Raw genomic sequence first — 24,306 nt, forward strand, 5'->3', positions numbered from 1 at the left:
CAGGTTCTGCCCTGGTTGCATATGAATGGGAAACTACATGCGTAAGCACTGTAAGATCTTCCCCTCAGGGAATGGAACCACTCTGGGAATAGCATCTAGGTTCCAAGTTCCCTCCCTGGCTTCTCCAAGACAGGGCTGAGAGAGATTGCTGCCTGCAACCTTGGAGAAGCCACTGCCAGTCTGTGAAGACAATACTGAGCTAGATAGACCAATGGTTTGACTCAGTATATGGCAGCTTCCTATGTTCCTCTCATTTCCAGATGCAGGAGACCAAGAGCAAGGCAGGGCCTTCAATTTTCCACTCAATATCCAATCTCACAGATAGCCCACACACAGAGCTGGTTCCCAGACAGAGTGTCTGTTGCTGCCGCTATTACTACTGCTGCTGCTGCGGCTACTACTATGTATATATCATTTTTCCAAAAAAAAAATAAAAATCTCAAAGCAGTTTACATAAAGAAATAGATGCTACTGCGAATCCAGTGGCTTCTCCCAAACACTCTTGGGGTACTTACAAAGGAGCCTCACTGAATGTATTATGACTGGAAGGTGGATGGATCGGAATATTTATATCAGGATGGAATTTCCTCTCTGCTGAAATCAGCTAGACACCCGACATACTACTTCTCCTCCCCCTGCAGCATTGTGGCTCGGCTCACTTGCCTGAGTCGCCTTCAAACCTTGGCTCAGAAGGCATTTTTCTCCATGTGAGTGTTGCTGAACTACTGCTAGAAACAATATTGTAATCCTAAGAATGGCCCTGTCAGGTCAGTCAGTATTATTCCCAAATGGCAGATGGAGAGGCTAAGGCCACCTGGCACGTTGGTGGCAGAGGTGAGATCTGAATAGGGCACTTCCTGATCCGGAGCTCAGTGTCTTAGCCATCATGCCAGGGCTACACAAGTTTGGCCCTCCCGCTGTTTTTGAACTACAACTCCCATGGTCCTCAGCCACAGCGGCCAATAGTCAGGGGTGATCTGAGTAGCCCAATCATGGGGGTAGCCCAACCACAGCTGAAGGGACAAAGTGGTACAGCCCTGCGCTATGCGATGCCATCCCTAGTGAGCCAGTCAGGAATGTGCACCGTGTGATACGGATCCACACCCTTTCACCTCAGAGCCCAACTGTCAACAGCAGATCCTGGAACCTTCTGGCATCCTTTGCCTGATTGGCTCTCGCAAGGCCGTTCACCTTCCGAGTGTCTCATTTCAAGAGGACACTGGGCTGGGTTGACTTCTCCTCTCCTCACCAGTACAGGAAGAGAGTCTAGGTTAGTTTCCATGCTTTTTGTCTGTTTGTCCTGAGCACCTCTGTGGAGATTACCCTACGAAGAGCGGATTGGCCGCCTGTAGGTCGTCTCGATAGCTACCCATGCTTGGGCCTTTTTAGAGCCCAGTTACCCTGGAGAAAACAGTTTCAACTGGGGCCCTGTTCAGGCGTTATATAACACTGTACACACATAGGGCACCATTCTGCCTAGTCTAACCATTGTAAAGCCACCAGGGCCAATGGAAACAATGAAAGTAGCACAAGGCAAGAGCCTGCACAGTTATATGGAGATTCACAACAGCCCCAAGGCAGCAACCCAATGTTGTGGGTTTGACAGTGCAAAATGATAACCATTATCTTAAAAAACAAAACACCCAAACTTAAATAAATACAAATAAAACAAAACTGTGGACACTTTACCCAGATATAGCATGAACAAGGGTTCACCAGAAATCCCTGCTTCCATGCCAACTCTTTCTTAGACCATGCCCCCAATTTCCACGCAAACAAGGCCCGTTCAAACAATTGTTTTACTCTAGCTATAACGTTACCATCGTTAGCATGTTTGTGCGAACCACATGTCAAGGCAGGAATCTTGGGCCATATACCACCTGGGCATGGGTTCACACAATCACTTCAATGTTGGTTCTCCTCCCACCTGCACTACCACCCCCTTGCTTACTTCAGTGGAGGGGCACTCAGTAGTGGCAGGCTACTGGTACCCAGGTCCAGTGAGGCAAGAGCTCAAAGAAGGTAGGCCCATTGGGAGGGAACAAAAAGTAGCTTGGCAAGCACATTGCCTCAGTTTTTTTTAACCTGTGTACCCATTTGGGATCCTGTGTCTCCATTTGGGATCCAGATCCTGTAACGGTGTTGATTTGGCCATGACATGGCATCACCTCTGCTCCTGGATCTCAGAGATGATGGATGGGGTTCTGGAGACAGGGTGGGAAGCCCCAGGGCTTCTCTGGGTGCAGGTCAAGGAGAACAACAAGCTCTGTCTGCTCACAGTCTGTTGAATCTAGGGCGCTTTCATTAGGCTGGGGGCAGGGGGCCTTGGTTGGGACCATGCTTCTTATTGTTGCCGTCCTCCTCCAAAACCACTGTCAGTCTGTGAAGACAATACTGAGCTAGATAGACCAATGATAGACCAATGGTCTGTCTCAGTATATGGCAGCGTCCTGTGTTCCTATGTTAAAAGGATCTCCCCCAGCTCAGAGTCTGTGGGTCCTGACAGAGAGGCAAGAGGGCAGCAGGCTGACTGTTTCTACCCTCTTCCTTGTGTTTGGAATTCTCTCTGGTATGCTGGCTGCAGATGGATGCAGATGGATTCTGAATCTCTGTACACAGGGTGCAGGGAGAGAGGAGCTTGCATGTTGCAAGGGAGAAGAAAGGAACGAAGGGAAAAAAGGAAGAAGGAAGTGGCTGGCAGGAAGGAAGGAAGTCAGTCCCTGAGAGTAGCAGTCTACATATCAAAGGGATAGTGTCAGAGCAGTAGAGAAGGGATGACCAATGTCTTGACCCTCTAGCCCTCTGACTCACTAGTCTGTCCTCCTACGTCATTGAGACAAGAGATAGCGCATAGTCCTTCACTTCCAACACCTTGTCCAGTGGGGTGGTGGTGGGATGTGGTGGTACCAGCTCTTTCTCTTCTTCAGAGGGCGGAAGAAGCAGGAGGACCTGCCACCACTACTGCATTCCCTCCAATGACTGAGAGGGAGGATGAGAGGCTGGGAGGGGAAGAAGTTCCCACCGAGTCTTTTACTGGCAGCTCCTCCCCCTTGGGCACGTGGCCTTCCCTCCCTCTTTGAGTTGCAATTTGTGATTGTTTAGCTAAGCACCAAGAGGAAGCTGCCCACTCGAGTTATGAAGTAGTGCAGAGCCTTATTGTTGCAGTTAGTCAAGAACATGCATGGAGATTGTAGTGTAGTATAAAGTAAATAAGATTTATTAGGTTAAGTACATTTGAGATAGGAAAGACCTATCCTAACTATGAGCTACATAATGAATAGGAGTGGGGAGAGAGAGATGCTCCCATCTTCTCTCCAAGGAGAAAGGAAGTAGAACTGACTCTCTACAGGAAGTTCGTGAGGAGTCAAGGCAGGGCACATAGAATAGAGGCAAAGCAGGGACAGGTAAGGGGACCTAACTAACTGCCTCTAGAAGTCATTAGGATAAGAACATAAGAAAATAAGAACAGCCCTTTTGGATCAGGCACAAGGCCCATCTAGTCCAGCAGCCTGTTTCACACAGTGGCCCACCACATGCCACTAGAAGCCTACAGGCAGGAGTTGAGCACATGCCCTCTCTCCTGCTGTTACTACCCTGCAACTGGTACGCAGAGGCATCAGAGGTGGCCTAAAGCCCTCCGACTAGTAGCCATTGATAGACCTCTCCTCCATGAAGTTATCCAAACCCCTCTTAAAGCCATCCAGCTTGTTGGCTGTCACCACACCCTGTGGCAGAGAATTCCACAAGTGGATTATGCCTTGTGTGAAAAAATACCTCCGTTTGCTGGTCCTAAATTTCCTGGCAATCAATTTCATGGGATGACCCCTGGTTCTAGTGTTATGGGAGAGGGAGAAGAATTTCTCTCTATCCAATTTCTCAGGATAGTTGGTGCGAAAGGCTGAAGCACTGGAACTCGATCTCCAACACTTTGTTTCATCATAGAGGGCTCTGGGCGGAAGTCCCTTTGCTGAGGGGGAGGGCAGAAGAGTCACAAATCTTCCACACTGCTGTTGCCTCTTGCCTCCCCATCTTCAAATGGGAACATCCCAGAGTCTCAGCACTCCTGCCTTCTCTTGTTACTCCCCATATGAACTATGGGCCTCAGCTAGGGCCTGATTTGGCCAACCCCTGATGCTGCCCCTGGAAGCAACATACTTCTATGCATCAGACATTTTAAGGGGACACACAACAAGGGCCTTCATGAAAGGACTGTCATGGGTGGCCAATCTGAGGCTCTGCAATTGTTGACAGACTACAATTCTTATCACCCCCAGCCACAATTTATTGTGAATGAGGGTGATGGGAGTTGTAGTTCAACAGCAGCTGGAAGGTCACAGACCATCATCATGTCCTGCTTGTGAGTTCTCTTGGAGAGTCATCTGGCTGACTGTTGTTACAAACTGAATGATGGACTAGTTAGGCTTTGGCCTAATTCAGCAAGGCAGTTTTTATGTTCTTAAGTTGAAAGAGTTCACAAGCTCCTAACAATTCCCCCCTCTTCTTTCCCTATAGCTAAGCCTGATTTCTGATCCCTACCCAAGAAAGCAAGGAGATGGGATACTTCCAGGTGAGCTTGGAGAGTCTGTCTCTTCTTCTGGATTCATACATTATCAACAATCTAAGCTAATGTGTTCTTGATTTCCAAGGCTATGGATCTGAGATTTATATGACAATTTGAAAAATAAAATAAAATAGTAAATTTGGAGGACAGAAGAGAAAGAGACAGACAGACAGACAAAAGAGATATCGAAGAGGTAGTGGGAGGAGGGATAGAACATCAAAAAGGCATATGATATTTCTGAATAAAATGTTTCTCAGATCAGGTCTGTGAGCTCTTCCAGACAGCAATAAAAAGCACTGGAGCAGTTTTCTGGCAAAAGGTCATTCTTTACAGAAAGCAAGAGCTGGCCAGCTGGTGGTGCTGATAAAATTGTGCCAGGACCCTCTTGCCCATATCGACAGAGTGGGGATGTCTGTTGCCCAAGACTCCAGAAGCTTGCTGGTATGTGTGGAAAGAGTACCATTACTCTTGGACAAGCACTGCTCCAACGCTTTTTATTGTTGTCCGGAAGTGGCCCAGTGGTTTCTGGAAAGGTTGTAATAAATAAAAGATGCTCCTGGCTACAAACTACAGATGGGCCTTCTAATTACATTTTCTTGGAAGTTTAAAGATGTGGCATGTGGGGAGAAACGCTAGAACAATGGGAAGTGCCCTCAAAATAAGGGGGGGGGGAGTTTGTGACAGACCATTTTCTGTAATTTTGTTGTATTACAAGGTTACCAAACAAACAATACTCTACATTAAAGTATATAGACACACACATATTTGCACACTCACGGACACGCAAGTATACACAGCTGAATAGGGACATTCACTCTCCCTCTGCTAAAAATATGAGAGCCACCCCTTTAAAATGTGCCTCTTTGCCCAGTTTTAACAGAGACAACAATGTGCCAATAGACTCTTACCCACTCAAAATCTTTACCACATTTCATAGAGAAGCTCCTGTATCTTTCAGTATTTTTAAATAGACACTGAAGTATTTTAATATATAGAATGAATGAAGAGAGACCAGTTAAGCTTGGAGGTTTTTTGTGTTTATCTTCTTGGAGTCAAGTGTATTCAGTCATTTTTGTCATATTTTCCAGCCTTTGGGAAGCTATTCTCTTAAAATAAGGGGCAAGAGTTCCATGGCACAACATGGCAGACAATATTAATGTGCAAACTTACTTTTTGAAAAGTTCTGGGATGTGTTTGAGATTAAGCAGGACTCCACTTCGAATGGAACTTGTTATTTTGTGCTGAGATAGAGCAAATCCTTATGAAAAAGAGAAAGAAGAAAGTTCTGGATGTAGTTTAACTGAACTATTCAGAATGCACAAGTTGCATTTATAAATGTCTGACTTCTCTTTTTATTTTGCATTTAACTGCAGATGTTTGTTTTTAATGCTGAAGTATATTTAAGACGTAATGCATTGCATGATTAATTTAAAAAGGTATTTCTGAATTATCTGCCCTGGACACTCACTCCAGTTTCTACTGTTCTTCCCCTAGGAGCTGACATTATCACTTGTCCTGATAACCATGATTTCTTGCTTGGGAGCTTTGCAGTATGGTTACAACTTCTGGATCCTCTACAGTTCTGTTTTGGTAAGATGGCCCTGTAGTGCAGATGAATTCTGAGAGCAGAGCTTAAGATATAAGCTTCCAACTATTCCCGTTGTTAATGGATATTCCACATTTTGGGTATTTGTCCCATATTTTGCCTTTGCGGGAGATTTTGGTGCTTTAAGAAAAAACCATTGAAGTTAATCCCTCATGTGGGGGAAGAGCAGGTGCATCTTGGCGCTAGTGCACATGATGAGAGAAGCACTGTCGCTGCTATCACTTCCCACCACAAAGTAAACCCACCGAGTACTGGGAGGTGAATGAGAGTGACGCCAGCCAGAGGCGTAACTAGGGAAAATAGTGCCTGGGGCAAGCACTGAAATTGCACCCCACCCCCCGTCCAAACATCTGACACTCATCTTTCAGATAACTTTGCCATAATATCATCTCAAATATATTTATTTTATTTTACATTTTTTATATCCCACTCTTCCTCCTCCTCCAAGGAGCCCAGAGCAGTGTACTACATACTTAGGTTTCTCCTCACAACAACCCTGTCAAGTAGGTTAGGCTGAGAGAGAAGTGACTGTTGTATATGAGAAGTAAATTGCTTAATTTCACATGGTTAAGTAACTACTTCAGAAGAAACAAGGAGGTCTTGTAGCACCTTGAAGACTAACATGGCAATTGTAGCCTAACCTTTTTGTGGACTTGAGCTCACTTCATCTAGTCCATGAAAGGCTGTGCTACAACAAATGAGTTAATCTTTAAAGTGCCACCAGACTTCTTGTGTTCTTACTGCATATGACAGCATGGCCCCTCTGGAAATTGTTACTACAGAAGAGCAGCAGCCCAACTTTTTAAAGAGTGATCATCTTGATTGCAAACACAAAATCCATTAAAATTGTTAAGTCAAGATAAGAGACTTCTGAATCTTGACTGAAATTAAGATGATCACACTTTTAAAAGTTGGGCTACTGCTCTTCTGTAGTAACAGTTTCCAGAGGGGAGCAGACTGCATCATGCTGTCTGTGCTGTTGTTGAATAAGCATATTAAAATAATATTATAATAAGCATTTTCAGAGCCAGCATGGTGTAGTGGCTAGAGTGCTGGACTAGGGAGACCCGAGTTCAAATCCCCATTCAGCCATGAGACTTGCTGGATGACTCTGGGCCAGTCACTTCTCTCTCAGCCTAACCTACTCCACAGGGCTGTTGTGAGGAGACACTCAAGTATGTAGTATACCACTCTGGGCTCCTTGAAGGAAGAGTAGGATATAAAATGTGAAAATAATAAAAATAATGATAAATGTTTGTCTGTGTCTTAGTAGAACTAGTATGTTCATGCTAGCTGTTGGTACCAAAAGACAGTTACCATTTATCTTAAAAGAATCTCATATAATTTGTACTACAGATGGCATCAGTGGGTTGTACTTTATTTTAAAGTGTTAATTGAAGCCAAAATCAATAGATTGCTTTCCAGTGAACTGAGAGAGGTAGTGTTTGATTTCTCTAATGATTCAGAAGATTTCTTGTTAAACGTTATTTGCAAAAGGGAAAGTGTGGCGTGGGGGGTGGGGGCATGGAGTAATGTAATGTTTCATTACTGGATAAAGTAAATGAGTATTGTTGGGTGTATATATGGCTATCTATAAATGGGCATATTGTTGCCCTACGAAGTCCCCAAAATCATGCTTCTGAGACAGCACAAAGGTAGCCACTGACATGGTATATCTTATTCTATGCCCTTGTCAGCAAAGCAACTTTTAGGACAGTGTCAAAAAGTCTTATACCGTCATAATAATGTCTTTATTAATAATAAAGTCTTATACCGTCATAACAACCCCTGCCAACTGGGCAAAGAGGCACCTTTTACCGTGGTGATTCTCTTTATTTAGCAGGGGGAGAGTAACTGGCCCTATCCACCCCCGGCACAGTACTTCCAGTGACTGTGGCTGGTGTGTGTCTTATGTTTCTTTTTAGAATGTGAGCCCTTTGGGGACAGGGAGCCATCTTATTTGTTTGTTATCTCTCTTTGTAAACCGCCCTGAGCCATTTTTGGAAGGGCGGTATAGAAATCGAATTAATAATAATAATAATAATAATAATAATAATAATATATTCTGATTATTCTTAAATTTTGGTGGTGTTCTTCCTAATAATTCTAAACTAATTGACTGTACTCAACCCCCACCCCCCCACACACATTATTATTAAAGTTGGCTGACATTGTAAGGCTGGCATTCTCATTGCATGCAAAAAGACCTAGTCTCCCAAGCCCCTCCCCCCCCCCCATGGAGCAGCCTTGTGAAATCTCTCTCTATGCAAATACTAATGAAGATCCTCCAGCACAATTAAAATCACAGCCAGTGGCTGAAGAGGAAACACAAAACAATAGAATCTCTCTAGATGTGCATATTATTTTCATGTTGCAACCAGCTTTTGTTCAGGTCTAATGCTAAAAACCTTCACATTTCAAATGGCCTTTGACCGTGCAAAGGATTGTCAGCAACTCTGAAGAGCAGGAATGTCTTTGGTTCTTTTGCTCCAGTTTATTTATTTTTTAATCTGATCAATCTAATCAGATGGAGCTAAAACTAGTAGTGTATTGATTTTGGGAGGGGTGGGTTGGGGCTTGTGTGATCTTTAAAGCTATGAAGAACATTTGCAACTTGGAGGAGGATTAGAGAGGGCACATCCAGAGAAGAATTAACATGATACTTCTTTGGAAGGAAGCTGTGGCGATTCCATTGTTGATTCAGCCATCCACCTTCATTTCATTATCATGCAACAGGAGCTGAGCCTCTCACACACACCCCACCCCCGCCCAGCCGTGGGAGCATTCCCCTTTTGTAAAAGTTTATGTTTGAAATACAATCAGTGCAAATGGCAAGCAGTTTGTAAACAATGAGGTAGGTTATATTCAAAATATGAAGTGTTGAGGACCTAAAAGCCATTTTTAAAAGGACACGTGGAGAGAGGGCACATTCATTTCGAGAGGAATTAACTTACATTTGGAAGGAAGCTGCTGCTGTTCCGTTTTGATAATTCACAGGCTGCTGACCACCCACCTTAATTTAGCATGCATGAGGGAGCAAACAAAGGCGAACTGACTCCAGTCCCTCCCGACTCTCTCTCAGCTCCCTCCAAGGGCTCTGTCTTCAGCCACGTGCAGGCAGGCAGGGCCAGCCAGCAGGCTGAGGCTCGCTCGCTCGCTCCTCCGCTCACTCTCAACTAAAGAGAATCGCCTGGTAACTGTTGTGACTCTGTAGCCCCCACCGCATCCCAGCTACTTACTTTGTAAATAACATATGAGAGAAAGCATTTCCGGGGGATGAGGACTCTCCAGGACTGGTAAACAGACTGCAATTTTCACCCACCCGCCTTTGCCAGGGCCTCCTGCCGCCGCCGGGCTCCCTCGTGGGGCCGCTGTTCCCCTCCGCCGCTGCCTCATTCTCCCACCACCTCCTCCCCCTCCCCCTCCCCCTCCCCACCATTATGGCTATTGTTATTTTATCGCCGCCTGCCACACGGCTGAGGGGATAGCTGTGGGCATGCCTGTGTGTCTTTCTATCCCCTATCCCCCCCGGGGGGGGGCGGCCGAGGCAGAGCAATGCTGCAGCCTGCCATCTGGCCCAGCGTGGCTTCCCCACTGCAAGGCACGCCTGCGCAGTTAAGGGGCGGGGAGTGAGCGGAGTGATATTATATGATGAATGACGGTCCGTTGACGAGCGCCGAAGCAGCAAGCAGGCAGGCAGGCAAATTTAGGTGCCCGCGCAGCGGCGCCCAGGAGCAATGGGGGGGGGGCACCGGGACCCGGGGGGGGAGGGGGACTGCTCAATGCGTCCCACACTGGCTGCTGCGCACACACAAAAATTTTTGAACAAAAAAAATTTTTTTTCCGGAAAGGCAGGGGCTCGGCGGGGGCACTTCTTGGCGCCCCCCACATGATCCAAAAAAGTGGCGCCCTGGGCACATGCCCCCCCTGACCCCCTATCATTACGCCCCTGATGCCAGCAGCAGTGACAAGCATCACTGGAGAGACAGGATGCTCCAGGTTAAGATGAATGGCACCTAGGAAACCTCTACACTGCCACCTTGTTTCAAATTTACAATGCAGTTCCAGCTTTACAAGACCTGCCATAGGAAGGGAGACGCCACTAGGCCGCTGCTGGTATGTGGGTAGTGGAGGAGGAGGAGGAGGAGGCGACGACAATGGCATCTCAGGCTCACACTGACATTGGGACTGGCTCAGCTCTGAGCAATGTTGTCTTAATACATTTGAAATTGAAAAGTGGATCACAGGGCTAATACTTGGCAGTGAAGGGGCACATCCTCATTGGGGGCGGGGCGGGGGTTTCTGGCCACAGGCGGGAGTCATCGTTGCATTTAAAGCTCCTTGCACGGCACAGCACGGGAGCTCCGTCAGGCTTTGTTACCCCCATTAGTGCAGCTTGCCTTCCTCCCCTGCATGGCCGTCCCCAAAAACCATTTCTTCCTGCCATTACACCCACCGTGCAGAGCATGTGGGGGCTTTTAGGTCCACACACTTCCGCAATCCGCCTTCCCTGTCACCCCCAAGGTGGATCTGATAGCATTCACAGCACCACCCCAACCCCAATTCACTTGTTGCCATGCACGCCACCTGCAAGGGGGATACAATGTTCCTTTCTTGTCACCTCCCTGCAAACCCCCCAAAAGGACCTAATAGTGTTTGCAGCAACACCCCATCCCCCAAAGTGCCCATTGCCATGCAAGAGGGAACCCATGTCCTTTCCTTCCTCATCTCACACCCCCAAGACAGCTGTTGCCCTCTCCTGCACCCTCAGCAGGAGCATCTGATTGCGTGCCCTGAAACACCCTACCCCACAAGCCTACTTTCGCCCTCCATGCCGCATGCAAGGGGAATCCCATGTCCTTCCCTTCCCCATCCAACACCCCGAAGGTGCTCGTCGTCACCCTCCCGGCTGCCCTCCACATCTCTGGTCATGTATGAGTGGGAAATCTTTGCACTTTCGTTTGAAATGAACACAGCAGTTTGAGAAAGAAAGGTTTGACTTGATTTGACAATAGAATACTGGCAGCCCTTTCACTAGCTGGGTGAGGGGCAGGTGCTTGCAATCTCCTATCCCACCTGCTGCTGTGGCGCTTAAAAAGGAGAGCCCTTAAAACCGATCTGTTTGGCCTGGCCTTCCAGGGTTTTTAAATAGTTGTTAATTGGTTTTAATGTTGTGACCTGTTTTTTAGGGTTTTTTAATTGTTGAGATGGTTTAATTACTGTTTCATGAGGTTTTAATTGTTGTTTTATACTGTTTTATCATTTTTGTTTTAATTGTTAACTGGTTTTAATGGTTTCGTTTTAATTGTAAACCGCCCTGAGCCATTTTGGAAGGACGGTATAAAAATCGAATAAACAAACAAACAAATAATAAAATTACCCCTGCTAACTGGGCAAAGAGGCACCTTTTACCGTGGTGATTCTCTTTATTTAGCAGGTGGAGAGTAACTGGCCCTATCCACCCCCAGCACAGTACCTCCAGTGACTGTTGCTGGTGTGTGTCTTATGTTTCTTTTTAGATTGTGAGCCCTTTGGGGACAGGGAGCCATCTTATTTGTTATTTCTCTTTGTAAACCACCCTGAGCCATTTTTGGAAGGGTGGTAAAGAAAACAAATTATTATTATTATTATTATTATTATTATTATTATTATTAAGGCAGCAAGCCCTTCTGGCAACATGCAGCTGCCTGCCTTGGTAATGGACTCGGGGGAAAAGCTCCCAGGCATGTCTTGTGAAGGCCAGTCTCACAGTCGTGCCGCCCTAGTGCTGTTGGGGTTTGTGGTTATTTAGCAAAGCACCAAGGAAGCTACCACTCCAGTTACAGAGTGCAGAGTTTAGTTTTTGCAGCTTCTTAAGTAACATGCAAGGAGATCACTGTAGAGTCTAAGTTACTTAACTAGTTTATTGGTGAAGTACATTTGGGATAGGAAAGGCCTATCCTATCTATCATCTGCATAATGAATAGGTAGGGGGAGAGAGAGATGTTTCCATCTTCTCTCTAGGACAGTGTTTCTCAAACTTTGTTGGTTCGCCGCCCCCTTTTAGAAAAAATTGAATGCTTAATGCCCCCCTGCCAAGCCCCGCCCCCAGGGTGGGGGGTGAGCTGCCCAAGCCCCGCCCCTGGAATGCCCCGCCCCTTGCCTAAGGCACTGCTGGGTGTTGGGCCAGCCCCGAGTAATGGTGAGGACACAGAGGACAGGAATACGAACTAAACTAGTAACAGAATAAGTTTTAATGAGAAGGATGAGCCTGATGAGATTCTAACAATTTGTCAATATTCGGCTCCATGTTTGTTAACAGCATTCTCAAATCTCCACGATTAGCTATCTGCAGCCTATTTCTTTTTTTTGTTATTAGCGTTGTTACTGCACTGAACCCACGTTCCACTAAATAAGATGAAGGGAATGCAATAAGAAGTTTTTGAACAATAGTCCATAAACCAGGATAAAGTTCAGGTATCTGCTTCTGCAGCCAAAACTGTTGGTATCCAGATTTAAATTTAAATTTCAGCTCTTCATTTGTTCTTAACTCAATCAACTCTTCTTCTAAGTTTGGAGATGCTTCTGAAATTTCACAGGAAAATGGGTCCAAAAGCCAATCAGGTACATCCATTTTTAAAATATCCTGAAATCGTTTTTTGAAGTCCAATTCCAGAGTTTCCAAATGTTGGCAATATTCAAGTAAATCTTCGTCATTTTTTTTCTACTGTTGACAAATTTGGAAAGTGGATAAATTCTCCCCGTCCCAAGTTTCTTTTATGTATTTGAAGCTTTCCCACAAATGCAGAAATTACATTTTTAGTTTTTATTAGATTCAGGTCATCACCTTGGAGCTGAAGGTTCATTTCACTTAATTTGTTAAACAAATCTGTCAGATAAGCTATATCTGGTTTTGATTTTATCAAATCTGCTCTTAAAGTAGCATCTTTGTCTTCCAAAAACTCTAGCACTGAGTTGAAAATGTTGGAAAAACGGCTCAAACTGGCTCCCTTTGATAGCCAACGAACTTCTGTATGAAGAAGCAGACGATTGTAATCTTCATCGTTCTCCATACAGAGTTGTCCAAATAACCTGTCCTGCAAAGAATTACCTCTGATTTTGTTCACTGCTCTGATGACGAGATGAAGTGAGCTATGTAAGCGTTCACTCAGGTTTTTCGCTACTAGATGTTGCCAGTGAATAACACAGTGTACGGCCAATATATTTGGTACCTCTTCCTTTAAATGTGCCATAAAACCATTGTAGCGTCCAACCATCACTGGAGCACCATCAGTAGCAACAGACAATATGTTATTCAGGGGAATTTCTTTCTCTTCAAAAAAAACTTTCATTACACGAAATAATGATGGTCCTTTAGTATCAGTTTCTAAAGTTTGGGCAAACAATAACTCTTGGCAGATTTGTTGATCCCTTATGAAACGCACATAAGCGAGAAGTAAGGCTTCATTCCCTGGCAAAGTTGACTCATCAAGTTGCATTGAAAACTGAGATGTTTTTAAATAATTACATAGAGAGTTTTCAATGTTTTCAGCCATCTCATCAATTCTTCTTTGGACTTTGTCATTACTCAAAGGAATTTTTTTGACAATGTCAGTTGGTGACTTGTGTAGCACAGTCTGTAATACCTCCTTTATGGCTGGTATAATAAGTTCTTCCCCAATAGTATGAGGTTTCCCTGATTTTGCAATAAGTAAAGCTATATTGTAAGAAGCACGCAACCCATCGTTACCTTGTTTGGAAGCTGTTGAAAAGATAGTTTCCAATTTGGGCTGTTTTACAAACTTTTCTTTGAGTCCTTGAAAATAATGCAAATCTTTATTCTTTTTATCTGAATGGATTTTTGTCAGATGTTCTTGGAGTCTAGAAGGCTTCATAGCTTCATTTGAGAAAACTTTTTGGCATATTATACACATTGGTAATGCATTATTTGAAGGAGACGGAATGAAACCATATTTCAAATAATCAACACTGTACTGCCTGCATTTTTTCTTTGCCTCAGACATGGTAATAACTGAAACAAGAAGCGTTGGAGCTCCGAGGGGCGGGAGCATTTAAAAAGTCGGCGGGCTCCCTCAACTGGATGTAAAACTAGTGACCTGAAAAGTTTTGGCCGGCGGTGGGTGGGATAGCTGGAGGACTGAAGCCCAGGGCGGCAGCTGCCTGAAGACCTCCAGTGTCTTCAGGCAGCTGCCGCCCTGGGCTTCAGTCCTCCAGCGTCTCAGTGGAGTCTCAGTGGGCGGCAGAGGATTTAGCCAGCTCCCCTGCTGCACCTGCGCAATGAGCCCCTCCCTTGGCTCATTGCGCAGGCGCAGCAGGGGAGCCGGCTGAATCCTCTGCCACCCACCGATTGGTTCCTGGTGCCCCCTAATTTTACATGGCGCTTCCAACGCCCCCTTGGATTGCTCCAACGCCCACTAGGGGGCGATACCGCCCACTTTGAGAACCATTGCTCTAGGAGGAAAGGAAGAGGACTGACTCACTACAGGAAATACTTGAGGAGTCAAGGCAGGGATCATAGAGCAGAGGCAAGCAGGGACAGGTAAGGAGACCCTCACTAACAATCTCCTAGTGGTCATTAGGATAGTTGGTACAAAAGGTCAATGCACTCAAACTCCATCTCCAACAAGTGCCATCAGCGATCTTCAGGGGCTACACCACTGAGCCCGCTGCCACAGCATGGTCTCAGAGGTGGCCTTGGGTTCCCCCAAGCTTATTGTTTTGGGGGATTTCAATGTCCATGCTGAGGGCCCCCTAGTGGGTGCGGCTTAGGATTTTATGGCCTCCACTAGTGTTTTCAGGCCCATTAAATAACGGGCGCTAGTAAGTGCTCCAGGCCCACCCCCAATCCCTCTTGCCCTCCCCCCTCCCCTGAAGACTCTTTGACCTTTTATTCGCTCCCTGCGGCGGGCCCCGGCTTTCCCTGCGGCAGGGCCGGTTCCGCCACAGGGAGTGGTTGTGCCGCAGGGAGCTTCGCCGGCGCCTCGGCCGCACTTCCGCGGCAGCGGCCCTGTCCGTCCTACCGTGGCCCCCGCCCCCGCTTGCTGAGGCCAGGGCTTCGCCACCGCCTCGGCCGCACTTCCGCGGCAGTGGCCGCTGCCGTCTGAGCCAGTCGCCCCGCCGCCTCACCCGCACTCCCGCTGCCAGTTGGCCCGCCGCGGCCACAGCCACCTCTGGCCGTGGTCGCGGCTCCGCCGCCGCCGCCTCACCTGCACTCTCCTCCCGGCGTGGGCAGCGGCGACTTCTCCTTCTCCCAGCCCCAACATGGCTGCCGGGTGCTGGCGTTCGGGGCTGCCTTGCTCTGTTCTGGGCATGCGCTTCGCGCATGCCCAGAACAGGCCAGGCACGAACGCATGCTTGGTGTCCGTCCACGGACGGACACCAAGTGTTCTGTTAGAGAGGATGGCAACCATGGGCCTGTCTCAGTTGGTATCAGGCCCTACCCACATGGCAGGACATACTCTGGATCTGGTTTTTGCCGACCGGGAAATAAATGATCTGGAGGTGGGGGAATCTGAGACGAATCCCTTGTCATGGATAGATCATCATCTGGTGGGGTTTAGTTTGATTGCTCCGTCTGCCCTCTGCAGGAGTGGTGGACCAATTAGGATGGTCTGCCCCCAGAGGCTTATGGATCTGCTTGGATTCCAGATGGCCCTCAGGGAGTTTCCGGTGTCCAGAGCTGGTGACCCTGTCGAGGCCCTGGATGATCTCTGGAATAGAGAGATGGCCCGGGCTGTTGACACGGTTGCTCCTAAACGCCCTCTCCGGCTTGGTGGAGCCCAATCTGTTCCTTGGTTTTCCTCGGAGCTTAGGGCGATGAAGCAACTCGGGCGATGGCTGGAACGACACTGGAGGGAGAGTTGTGACGAATCCGACCGAACACGGGCTAGAGCCCATTTTAGGGACTACTCCGTGGCGGTGGGGGCAGCAAAGAAATGTTTTTTCTCCGCCTCCATAACATTTGATCAGTGCAGACACAGAGCTGTTTTGTGTGGTAAAAACATTGCTCTACACATCCCCCCAGATAATGGGGGAGGAATCATCTACAGCTCACTGTGATCAGTTTACCTGCCACTTTGCAGATAAAGTCGCTCGCATCTGTTCTGATTTGGACTCCAGAGTTTTGGCAGTTCTGGCAGACATGCCTCTGGTACCATATGGTCCTGTTGTGTTGGATTTTTTTCAGTTGGTGCAGTCTGAGGATGTGGACAAGATCCTGTGCAGTGTGCGCACGACATCGTGCGCTCTTGACCCTTGCCTTCCATGACTAATAAAAGCTGCCAGGGAGGGGACAGGCAGATGGTTGGAGGTGATCATTAATGCTTCATTAAGGGAAGGCAGGATGCCATCGTGCCTCAAGGAGGCGGTGGTAAGACCACTATTTAAAAATCCCTCCCTTGATCCCTCCAACCTGGACAACTATAGACCTGCCCTTTTTGGGCAAGGTGATAGAGCATGTGGTGGCGTCCCAGCTGCAGAGGGTCTTGGATGATATGAATTATCTGGATCCTTTTCCATCTGGCTTCCGCCCCAGATGTGGGACTGAGACTGCCTTGGTCACTCTAGTGGATGACCTATGCCAGGAACTAGACATGGGGAGTGTGTCCCAGTAGGTTCTGCTGGACCTCTCAGCAGCGTTCGATACCATCGACCATTGTATCTTTCTGGGCCGCATCTCGAATATGGGAATCGGAGGTACTGCGCTGCAGTGGTTCCGGTCCTTTTTTGAGGGGAAGAGTCCAGAAGGTGGTGCTGGGGGACTACTGCTCAGCCCCGTGGCCATTGGCCTGTGGGGTCCCACAGGGTTTGGTCTTGTCCCCCATGCTGTTTAACATCTACATGAAGCCGCTGGGAGAGGTCATCCGGGGACTTGGATTGAGTTGTCAGCAATATGCGGATGACACTCAGCTCTATCTCTCCTTGTCACCTGATCCTAGGGAGGCGGTGGATGTCCTGAATCGGGGGCTGGAGGCCGTGATGGGTTGGATGTGGGCTAATAAACTGAAATTGAATCCGGACAAGACGGAGGTACTGTTGGTCAGTAGGAGAGCCAGTTGGGATGAGGAGATTTTACTGGTTCTGGATGGGGTTGCACTCTCCTTGAAGGAACAAGTACGCTGCTTGGGGGTACTACTGGACCCAGCTCTGCTTTTGGAAGCTCAGGTGGAGGTGGTGGCCAGGGGTTCCTTTGCTCAGCGTCGGCTAGTGTGCCAGCTACGTCCCTTTCTTGAGAAGGCAGATCTGGCCACGGTTACCCATGCCTTAGTCACGTTGCGGCTGGATTACTGTAATGCACTCTATGTGGGGCTGCCCTTGAAGAATATCTGGAAACTGCAGCTAGTGCAAAACGCAGCAGTTAGGGTTTTATCCGGAGCTGCCTGTTGGGAGCACATCACACCCATTTTGAAAGAGTTGCACTGGCTGCCAGTTCATTTCTAGGTCAAATTCGAGGTGCTGGTTTTGACCTTTAAAGCCCTTAACGGTTTGAGTTCGGTGTACCTGAGGGACCACCTGCTCCCAAGGGTTTCTGCCCGCTTGACAAGGACATCTGAGGGGGCTCTGCTCCGGGTGCTGACAATGAGGGAGGCCCAGCTGTCGTGCACTCGGGACAGGGCCTTCTCTGCTGCTGCCCCCAGACTTTGGAATGCTCTCCCAGTGACTATTCACTCCTCGGACTCCATCACAGCTTTTAGAAAGCTTTTAAAATCTTGGCTTTTTATCCAGGCTTTTACATAATTGTTTTTATTGCTGCTTCTATGTGTTTTTACCTGTTGTATCATTTTTATGCTTGTATTTTATAGATTTTAAATTTGGTTTGTTTTTATATTTTTAGCTTAATAATTTTATTGTCATTTATTGTATGTTTTTTAACTTTTGTAAACCGCCTTGTGATTGTTTTTAATCAAAGGCGGTATATAAATGCAACAATAAATAAATAAATAAATAACCCCCCCCTCTTTTCTGCTGCCTACCTCACCTTCTGGATGTGCAGCCGGGTCCACAGGCTCCTCCAGCAGGATGCTTCCCCTTGTCTTGCAGATATTGTGGAGGATGCAGTAGGCATGTTGCTAACTGAGCAAAGAGGCACCTTTTAAAAGTGGTGATTCTTTTTATTTAGCAGGGGGAGAGCAACTGTTCCTATACATCCCAGCATGGCATTCCTACAGTGGCTGTAGCTGGTGTCTGTCTTGTGTTTCTTTTTAAGATTGTGAAGACTTTGGGGACAGAGAGCCATTTCATTCATTCATTCATTCCTTCATTCATTCATTTCTTTTTAAAAAAAAAAATTAATTGATTTTTACAATATCTTAACAATCTCGTTATATCCAATTAAACAAGTGTTGACTTCCCGCTCGCCAATCCGTGCGAATCACTAACTATACAATGCAACCATTGCTATAGTAATTCAAAACATATATCCCATACCTTACAAACTCGATTTTACTCTACTCGGCCTGCTAATATTACTAAATTTCAAACCCTGTTGAAAAATCAATATTAGAAAAATAGTTCTTTAGGTATAATAAGAATGGTTTCCAATCTTCTTTAAAACATTCCAAGTTTTGATCTCTTATCAGTACTGTAGGTTTTGCCATCTCAGCATATTCCAAAATTTTTATCAACCAATCTTCTTTTGAGGGCAATTAATTATCCTTCCATTTCTGTGCATATACTATTCTGGCCGCTGTGGTTGCATACATTAAAAATGTTAAATTTCTTGTGGCAAACTCTCCTTGCGTTATTCCCAGCAGAAAGGATTCTGGTCTCTTAGGAAATGTCATTTAAAAAATTTTCTTTAACTCATTATATATCATGTCCCAAAAGTCCTTTGCCTTCCTACAGGACCACCACATATGGAAAAAAGTTCCTTCACAGGGTCCACATTTCCAACATTTGTTTGAAACATTTTTATACATTAGTGCTAATTTTTAGGTGTCAAATACCACCTGTACATCATCTTATAATAATTTTCTTTTAAAGTATAACAAGCAGTGAACTTTAAATCCATTTTCCATAATTTTTCCCAAGCTGCCATATCTATATTATGACCCACATCTTGAGCCCATTTTACCATAGTCGTTTTAACCACTTCATCTCTTGTCTCCTCCAAAAGCAGCAGCCTATACATCTTAGAAACTAATTTTTCATCATTTTCACACAGCTCCTTCTCAAATCTCGACATTTGATCCTCAAATCCAACTTTAAGATCCTTCTTATAAACTTCATTTAACTGATGATACTAAAACCAACTACTAACCAAATTTTGTACTTCAATTAGGTTTTTTAATTTACAGCCCTTTTCTTGGAAACATAACAAATCCTTATAGGTAGCCCATTCCATTTGCATATTTATCTCTTTACGTGCTAACGCTTCAATCGGGGTTAGCCATAACGGAGTTTTAGGTCCAACCATTTTTTATATTTTACCCACACTCTCATTAGACTTCTTCTTACATAGTGATTAAGGAAATCTTTATGTACTTTACTTTTATCACACCACAAATATGAATGCCATCCAAACCTTCTATCAAATCCTTCCAGATCAAGTATTCTAGGATTTCTTAATGTTCTCCATTCTTTTAACCACGTCAAACAAACAGCATCAAAATACAACCTTAAGTCTGGCAGGGCAAGACCACCTCTTTCTTTAGCATCTGTTAAATTTTTAAAATTAATTCTTGGTCTTTTCCCTTGCCAAACAAATTTGGTTATGTCCTTTTGCCATTGCTTAAAACAAGTTAAAGTATTAATTATAGGAATAGTCTGGAAAAGAAACAGCATTTTAGGTAAAACATTCATTTTCACAACTGAGATTCTTCCCATTAAAGATAAGTTCATTCTAGACCATCTTTGCAAGTCAGTTTTTACTGTATTCCATATTGTAATATAATTATTTAAAAACAACAAAGCATTTTTGTTTGTCAACCAGATGCCAAAGTATTTAATTTTCTTCTCCACTTTCAGTTCATTTATTTCAAAAAATCTATCCTTAGATTTCTGATCCATATTTTTTGTCAACACCTTGGTTTTCGTCTTATTTATATAAAACCCAGCCAGTTGGCCAAATTGTTGTACTTTTTCCAAGAGTCTTCCGATCTTCTCTAATGGATTTTCTAGAAAAAATACTACATCATCCGCAAAGGCTCTTAGTTTATACTCCTGTTTCCCAATTTTTGGGCCTTGTATTTGATCATCTTCTCTAATATTTCTACAAAGCACTTCCAATACTAATATAAAAAGTAATGGGGAAAGTGGACATCCTTGTCTTTGTGTATTTTACAATAGTCTGACAGTTCCCCATTTATAATAATTTTAGCATATTGCTCCGAATAGATTGTCTTGATAGCCCTAATGAAATTGTTACCAACTCCCATTACATCTAGTAGCCTCGACATAAACTGCCAGGAGACATTATCAAAAGCTTTCTCTGCGTCCAGGAAAATCATAGCTATCTGTTTATCATTGTGTTTTTCGTAATACTCCAATACATTCAAAACTGTTCTCACATAATCTCTTAGTTGCCGTTTTGGCAAAAAACCTGCTTGATCTTCATGAATAAAAAGTCTTAATATAACCTTCATTCTCCTTGCCAAAATGGCGGCAAAAAGTTTGTAGTCATTGTTTAAGAGTGAGATTGGCCTGTAGTTCTTGACTTGCGTTAAATCTTGATCCGGTTTTGGAATTACTGCGATACTGGCATACTTCCAAGACTCCGGCATAATCCCTCTTTGCAAAATATCATTCATCGTCCATTGCAAAGGCTGTGATATTTGATCTTTAAATGATTTGTAGTACGAAGCTGGTAGCCCGTCGGGCCCTGGCTCCTTATTAGCCTTGCTTTGATTTATTACTTCTGTTATTTTCATTATTGATATCGGTGCATTCATAATTTCTATATGTTCCTTAGAAAGTTTTGGAATATTTTGTGTCTTGAGAAATTTGTCAATTTTTATATCTTCTACTTTGTTTCCTTTATATAATTCAGAATAATATCTAAAGAATTCCCTTTTTATTTCCCTTTCATCATACGAAAGCTCATTTTTTGTTAATATCTTGGATATATACTTATTCTTCCTCTCAGCTCTAATTTTCCAAGCCAACAACTTGCCTGGTTTGTTTGCAAATTCAAATGACTTTTGCTTCGCATATTTTAAATTCAGTTCAACTTCATTTAATACGAACATAGAGAGCTGTTGCTGAAGCATTTTAATGACTTGAGTAATCTTCTTATCTTTGCCCCATTAAAGTTCTCTTTCTTTTTTAGAAATCTCCATCAATAATGCCTCTTTTTTCAGTCCCCTTTGTTTTTTAAAGTATGCATTTTGTTGTATAAAAAACCCTCTCATAACCGCTTTTCCTGCATCCCGAACTATTTTGTTATCCACTCCTTGGTTTAAATTCAGTTCAAAAAAGTCCTTTAACTTCCTTTTGGCTTTCTCCACAACATCTAATTTTTTCAGCAAGTATTCATTCAGTCTCCAGCGAAAAGAAACTGTTCCCTTCTTTTTCCATGTAAAACAAATCACATTATAATCTGAGAAGGTTCTGGGCAAAATATCCATTCTTTTTATATATGGCGTAAAAGATTTGGATGTCCAGACCATATCTATCCTTGAATGAGATTTATATCTTTCAAAGAAATAAGTATATTCCTTTGCGTTTGAGTTTTTGATTCTCCACAAGTCATAAAGATCCATATGTTCTGCTAAATCAAAAAAAGCTTTAGGTAGCTTGCCTTGTAGGTTCTTTTCAGACATATCAGATTTTCTATCCAAGGATGTAGAGACAACTCCATTAAAATCTCCCAGTAAAACCAAATTAGCATTCGATAACTCAGCCATCTTCTGTTCTAGCATTCATTCATTTCTATGTAAAATGCTTTGGAGAAGAGAAGGTAAGTATAAATTCCCTCCTCATATAAGAACAGGTCCCTCCCTCATATTCCTGAGAAAGGCTGTTTGGACAGTTAAATAGCTGACCAATACAGCTGAGACCTATCCTGCAAATAAACTATCTCTAAATTCTGAAAACAGCCAACAAAACCAGTTATGAAAATAGAAAGTCAGCAGGGGAGGGGGCACTTCCCAGTGTATTGCACAGAGTGTCACATGTATAACTATTTGCTCCGTGGGCAGAAGTCATGGCTTTGTGCTTGGAGCTCCTGGCTCTCAGGGAACAAGTTTGTTCCTTCGAGACCAAAATGGTGTATCTGAAGAAGCTCATAGAGGCATGCAGACGACACCTTCAGTGACGTGGTAGAGGCCTCCCACTCCAGGGCTGATAGCTCCTCTGCTGTCAGGGAGAATGAAGGTCTCGGGGAAGGAGGTCATCGGTCTGAGGAAGAGGGAAATGCTTCTTCAGAAGGGACCCCTTCTGTGGAACATGAGTCCATATCCTCTTGCACAGAGGATACTCCTCCAGTGGGCGGTGACCTCCTTGTAGTGGGTGATTCGATTATTAGAGGTATAGAGAGATTCACATGGTGACTTGTCTGCCTGATGTGAAGGTTGTAGATGTCATGCAGTGTATAGATACTGTTAGACAGTACTGGGGAGGAGACAGCGATCATGGTGCATGTTGGCACCAATGATGTGGGGAAATGTAGTCAGGAGGTCCTGGAAGCCAATTTTAGGCTGATGGGTACAGTAGTGTATTGAATTCCAGAACCCCCAAGGTAGTATTCTCAGAAGTGCTACCTGTTCCACATGCAGGTACAGTGAGACAGGCAGAGCTGAGGGGTTTCAATGTGTGGATGAGACGTTGGTGCCGGGAGGAGGGGTTTAGATTTGTTAGGAACTGGGATAAATTTTGGGGCAAGCAAGGCCTGTATAAATGGGACAGGCTGCACTTGAACCAAGATGGAACCAGATGGCTGGCACTTAAAATCAAAAAGGTTGCAGAGCAGCTTTTAAAATGATGCCTAGGGAATAGCCAACAGGAGCTGGACAGTATCCGGTTCAGCAAATACCATCCTTTAAAGTATGAGGGTGCAAAGGAGTCTGATAAAACAGAAGGGGACAGTGCAGAACCACATAAAGAGCAGACAGAAGGCTGTGCCAGCTGGTCAAAGAGTCCAAAGAAAGTTAGCAGAAACCAGGGAAAAGATTCAGCATATAGGTGCTTATATGCCAATGCCAGAAGCCTCCAAGCCAAGATGGGTGAGCTGGAGTGCTTGGCTGCTAACACAGAAATAGATATAGTGGGCATAACAGAAACATGGTGGAATAGTGAGAACCAGTGGGACACTATCATCCCTGGATATAAACTCTAAAGAAAGGACAGGGAAGGGTGCTGTGGAGGTGGAATAGCACTGTATGTTAAAGAAGGGATAGAATCTAACAAGGTAGAAAACCTAGAAGGACTGGAGACCTCCACAGAAACCCTCTGGGTGACAGTACAAGGCCTGAAAGGAAATGTGCTACTGGGGACGTGCTATCGCCCTCCGAATCAAAATGCTGACAGTGACTGGGAGTTGCAGGAGGAAATTAGGGAGGCATCAAGGAGAGTCAAATGTAACAACAACAGTAACCCACACATAGACTGGGTAAATTCAGAGTCAGGTAATGATAGAGGTAAAATTTCTAGATATGCTGAATGACTATGTCCTAGAACAGTTGGTCTTGGAACAAACCAGAGAGAAGGTGACCTTGGATTTAATCCTGAGTGGAACCCAGGACCTGGTGCATGATGTCAGTGTAATCGACCCTTTAGGGAACAGTGACCATAGTGCAATCAAATTCAGCATACATGTGGGAAGAGAATCACCAAGGAAGTCTAACACAGACAATTTGAATTTCAGAAGAGGAAACTTCTCCAAAATGAGGAGAATGGTGAAAAGAAAGCTGAAAGGAAAAATCAGGAGAGTCACTTCGCTCCAAAAATACATGGCTTACTCAAAACCACAATACTACTGTAGAATCCCAGTTAGATTGTTTACCAAAAAGGAGGAAAGATACCACTAAGTCCAGGAGGATGCCAGCATGGCAAACAGGTAACATCAAGGAAGCCAGAAAAGGGAAGACGACTTCCTTCAAAAATTGGAAGGTTTGTCCAGATGAAGACCAGGGGCGTAATGAGGCTGGAGTGGGCCCAGAGACAAAAATTTTTAATGGGCCCCGCGCTGATACACACACACTCA

The 24,306-nt window shown here is 44.9% G+C and overlaps 1 protein-coding gene across 4 annotated transcripts in view; it reads left to right on the forward strand.

The window, feature by feature from the left end:
* The first annotated feature begins 277 nt into the window (after positions 1 to 277).
* The window catches only part of LOC128343416 (solute carrier family 2, facilitated glucose transporter member 5-like), a 62,434-nt gene continuing 38,405 nt past the window's right edge, over positions 278 to 24,306 (forward strand). For 2 of the 4 annotated variants that reach the window (XM_053292420.1, XM_053292421.1), the window contains exons 1-3: positions 278 to 1,270; positions 4,513 to 4,567; positions 6,056 to 6,151. In XM_053292420.1, the coding sequence (XP_053148395.1) occupies positions 4,553 to 4,567; positions 6,056 to 6,151 (111 nt within the window). In that variant the 5' untranslated portion in view covers positions 278 to 1,270; positions 4,513 to 4,552. The remainder of the gene's footprint in view (positions 1,271 to 4,512; positions 4,568 to 6,055; positions 6,152 to 24,306) is intronic. The other 2 variants (XM_053292418.1, XM_053292419.1) reach the window with 1 other exon arrangement.

The sequence above is a fragment of the Hemicordylus capensis genome, chromosome 2 (assembly GCF_027244095.1).
Source record: "Hemicordylus capensis ecotype Gifberg chromosome 2, rHemCap1.1.pri, whole genome shotgun sequence".
Classification (NCBI taxonomy): domain Eukaryota; kingdom Metazoa; phylum Chordata; class Lepidosauria; order Squamata; family Cordylidae; genus Hemicordylus; species Hemicordylus capensis.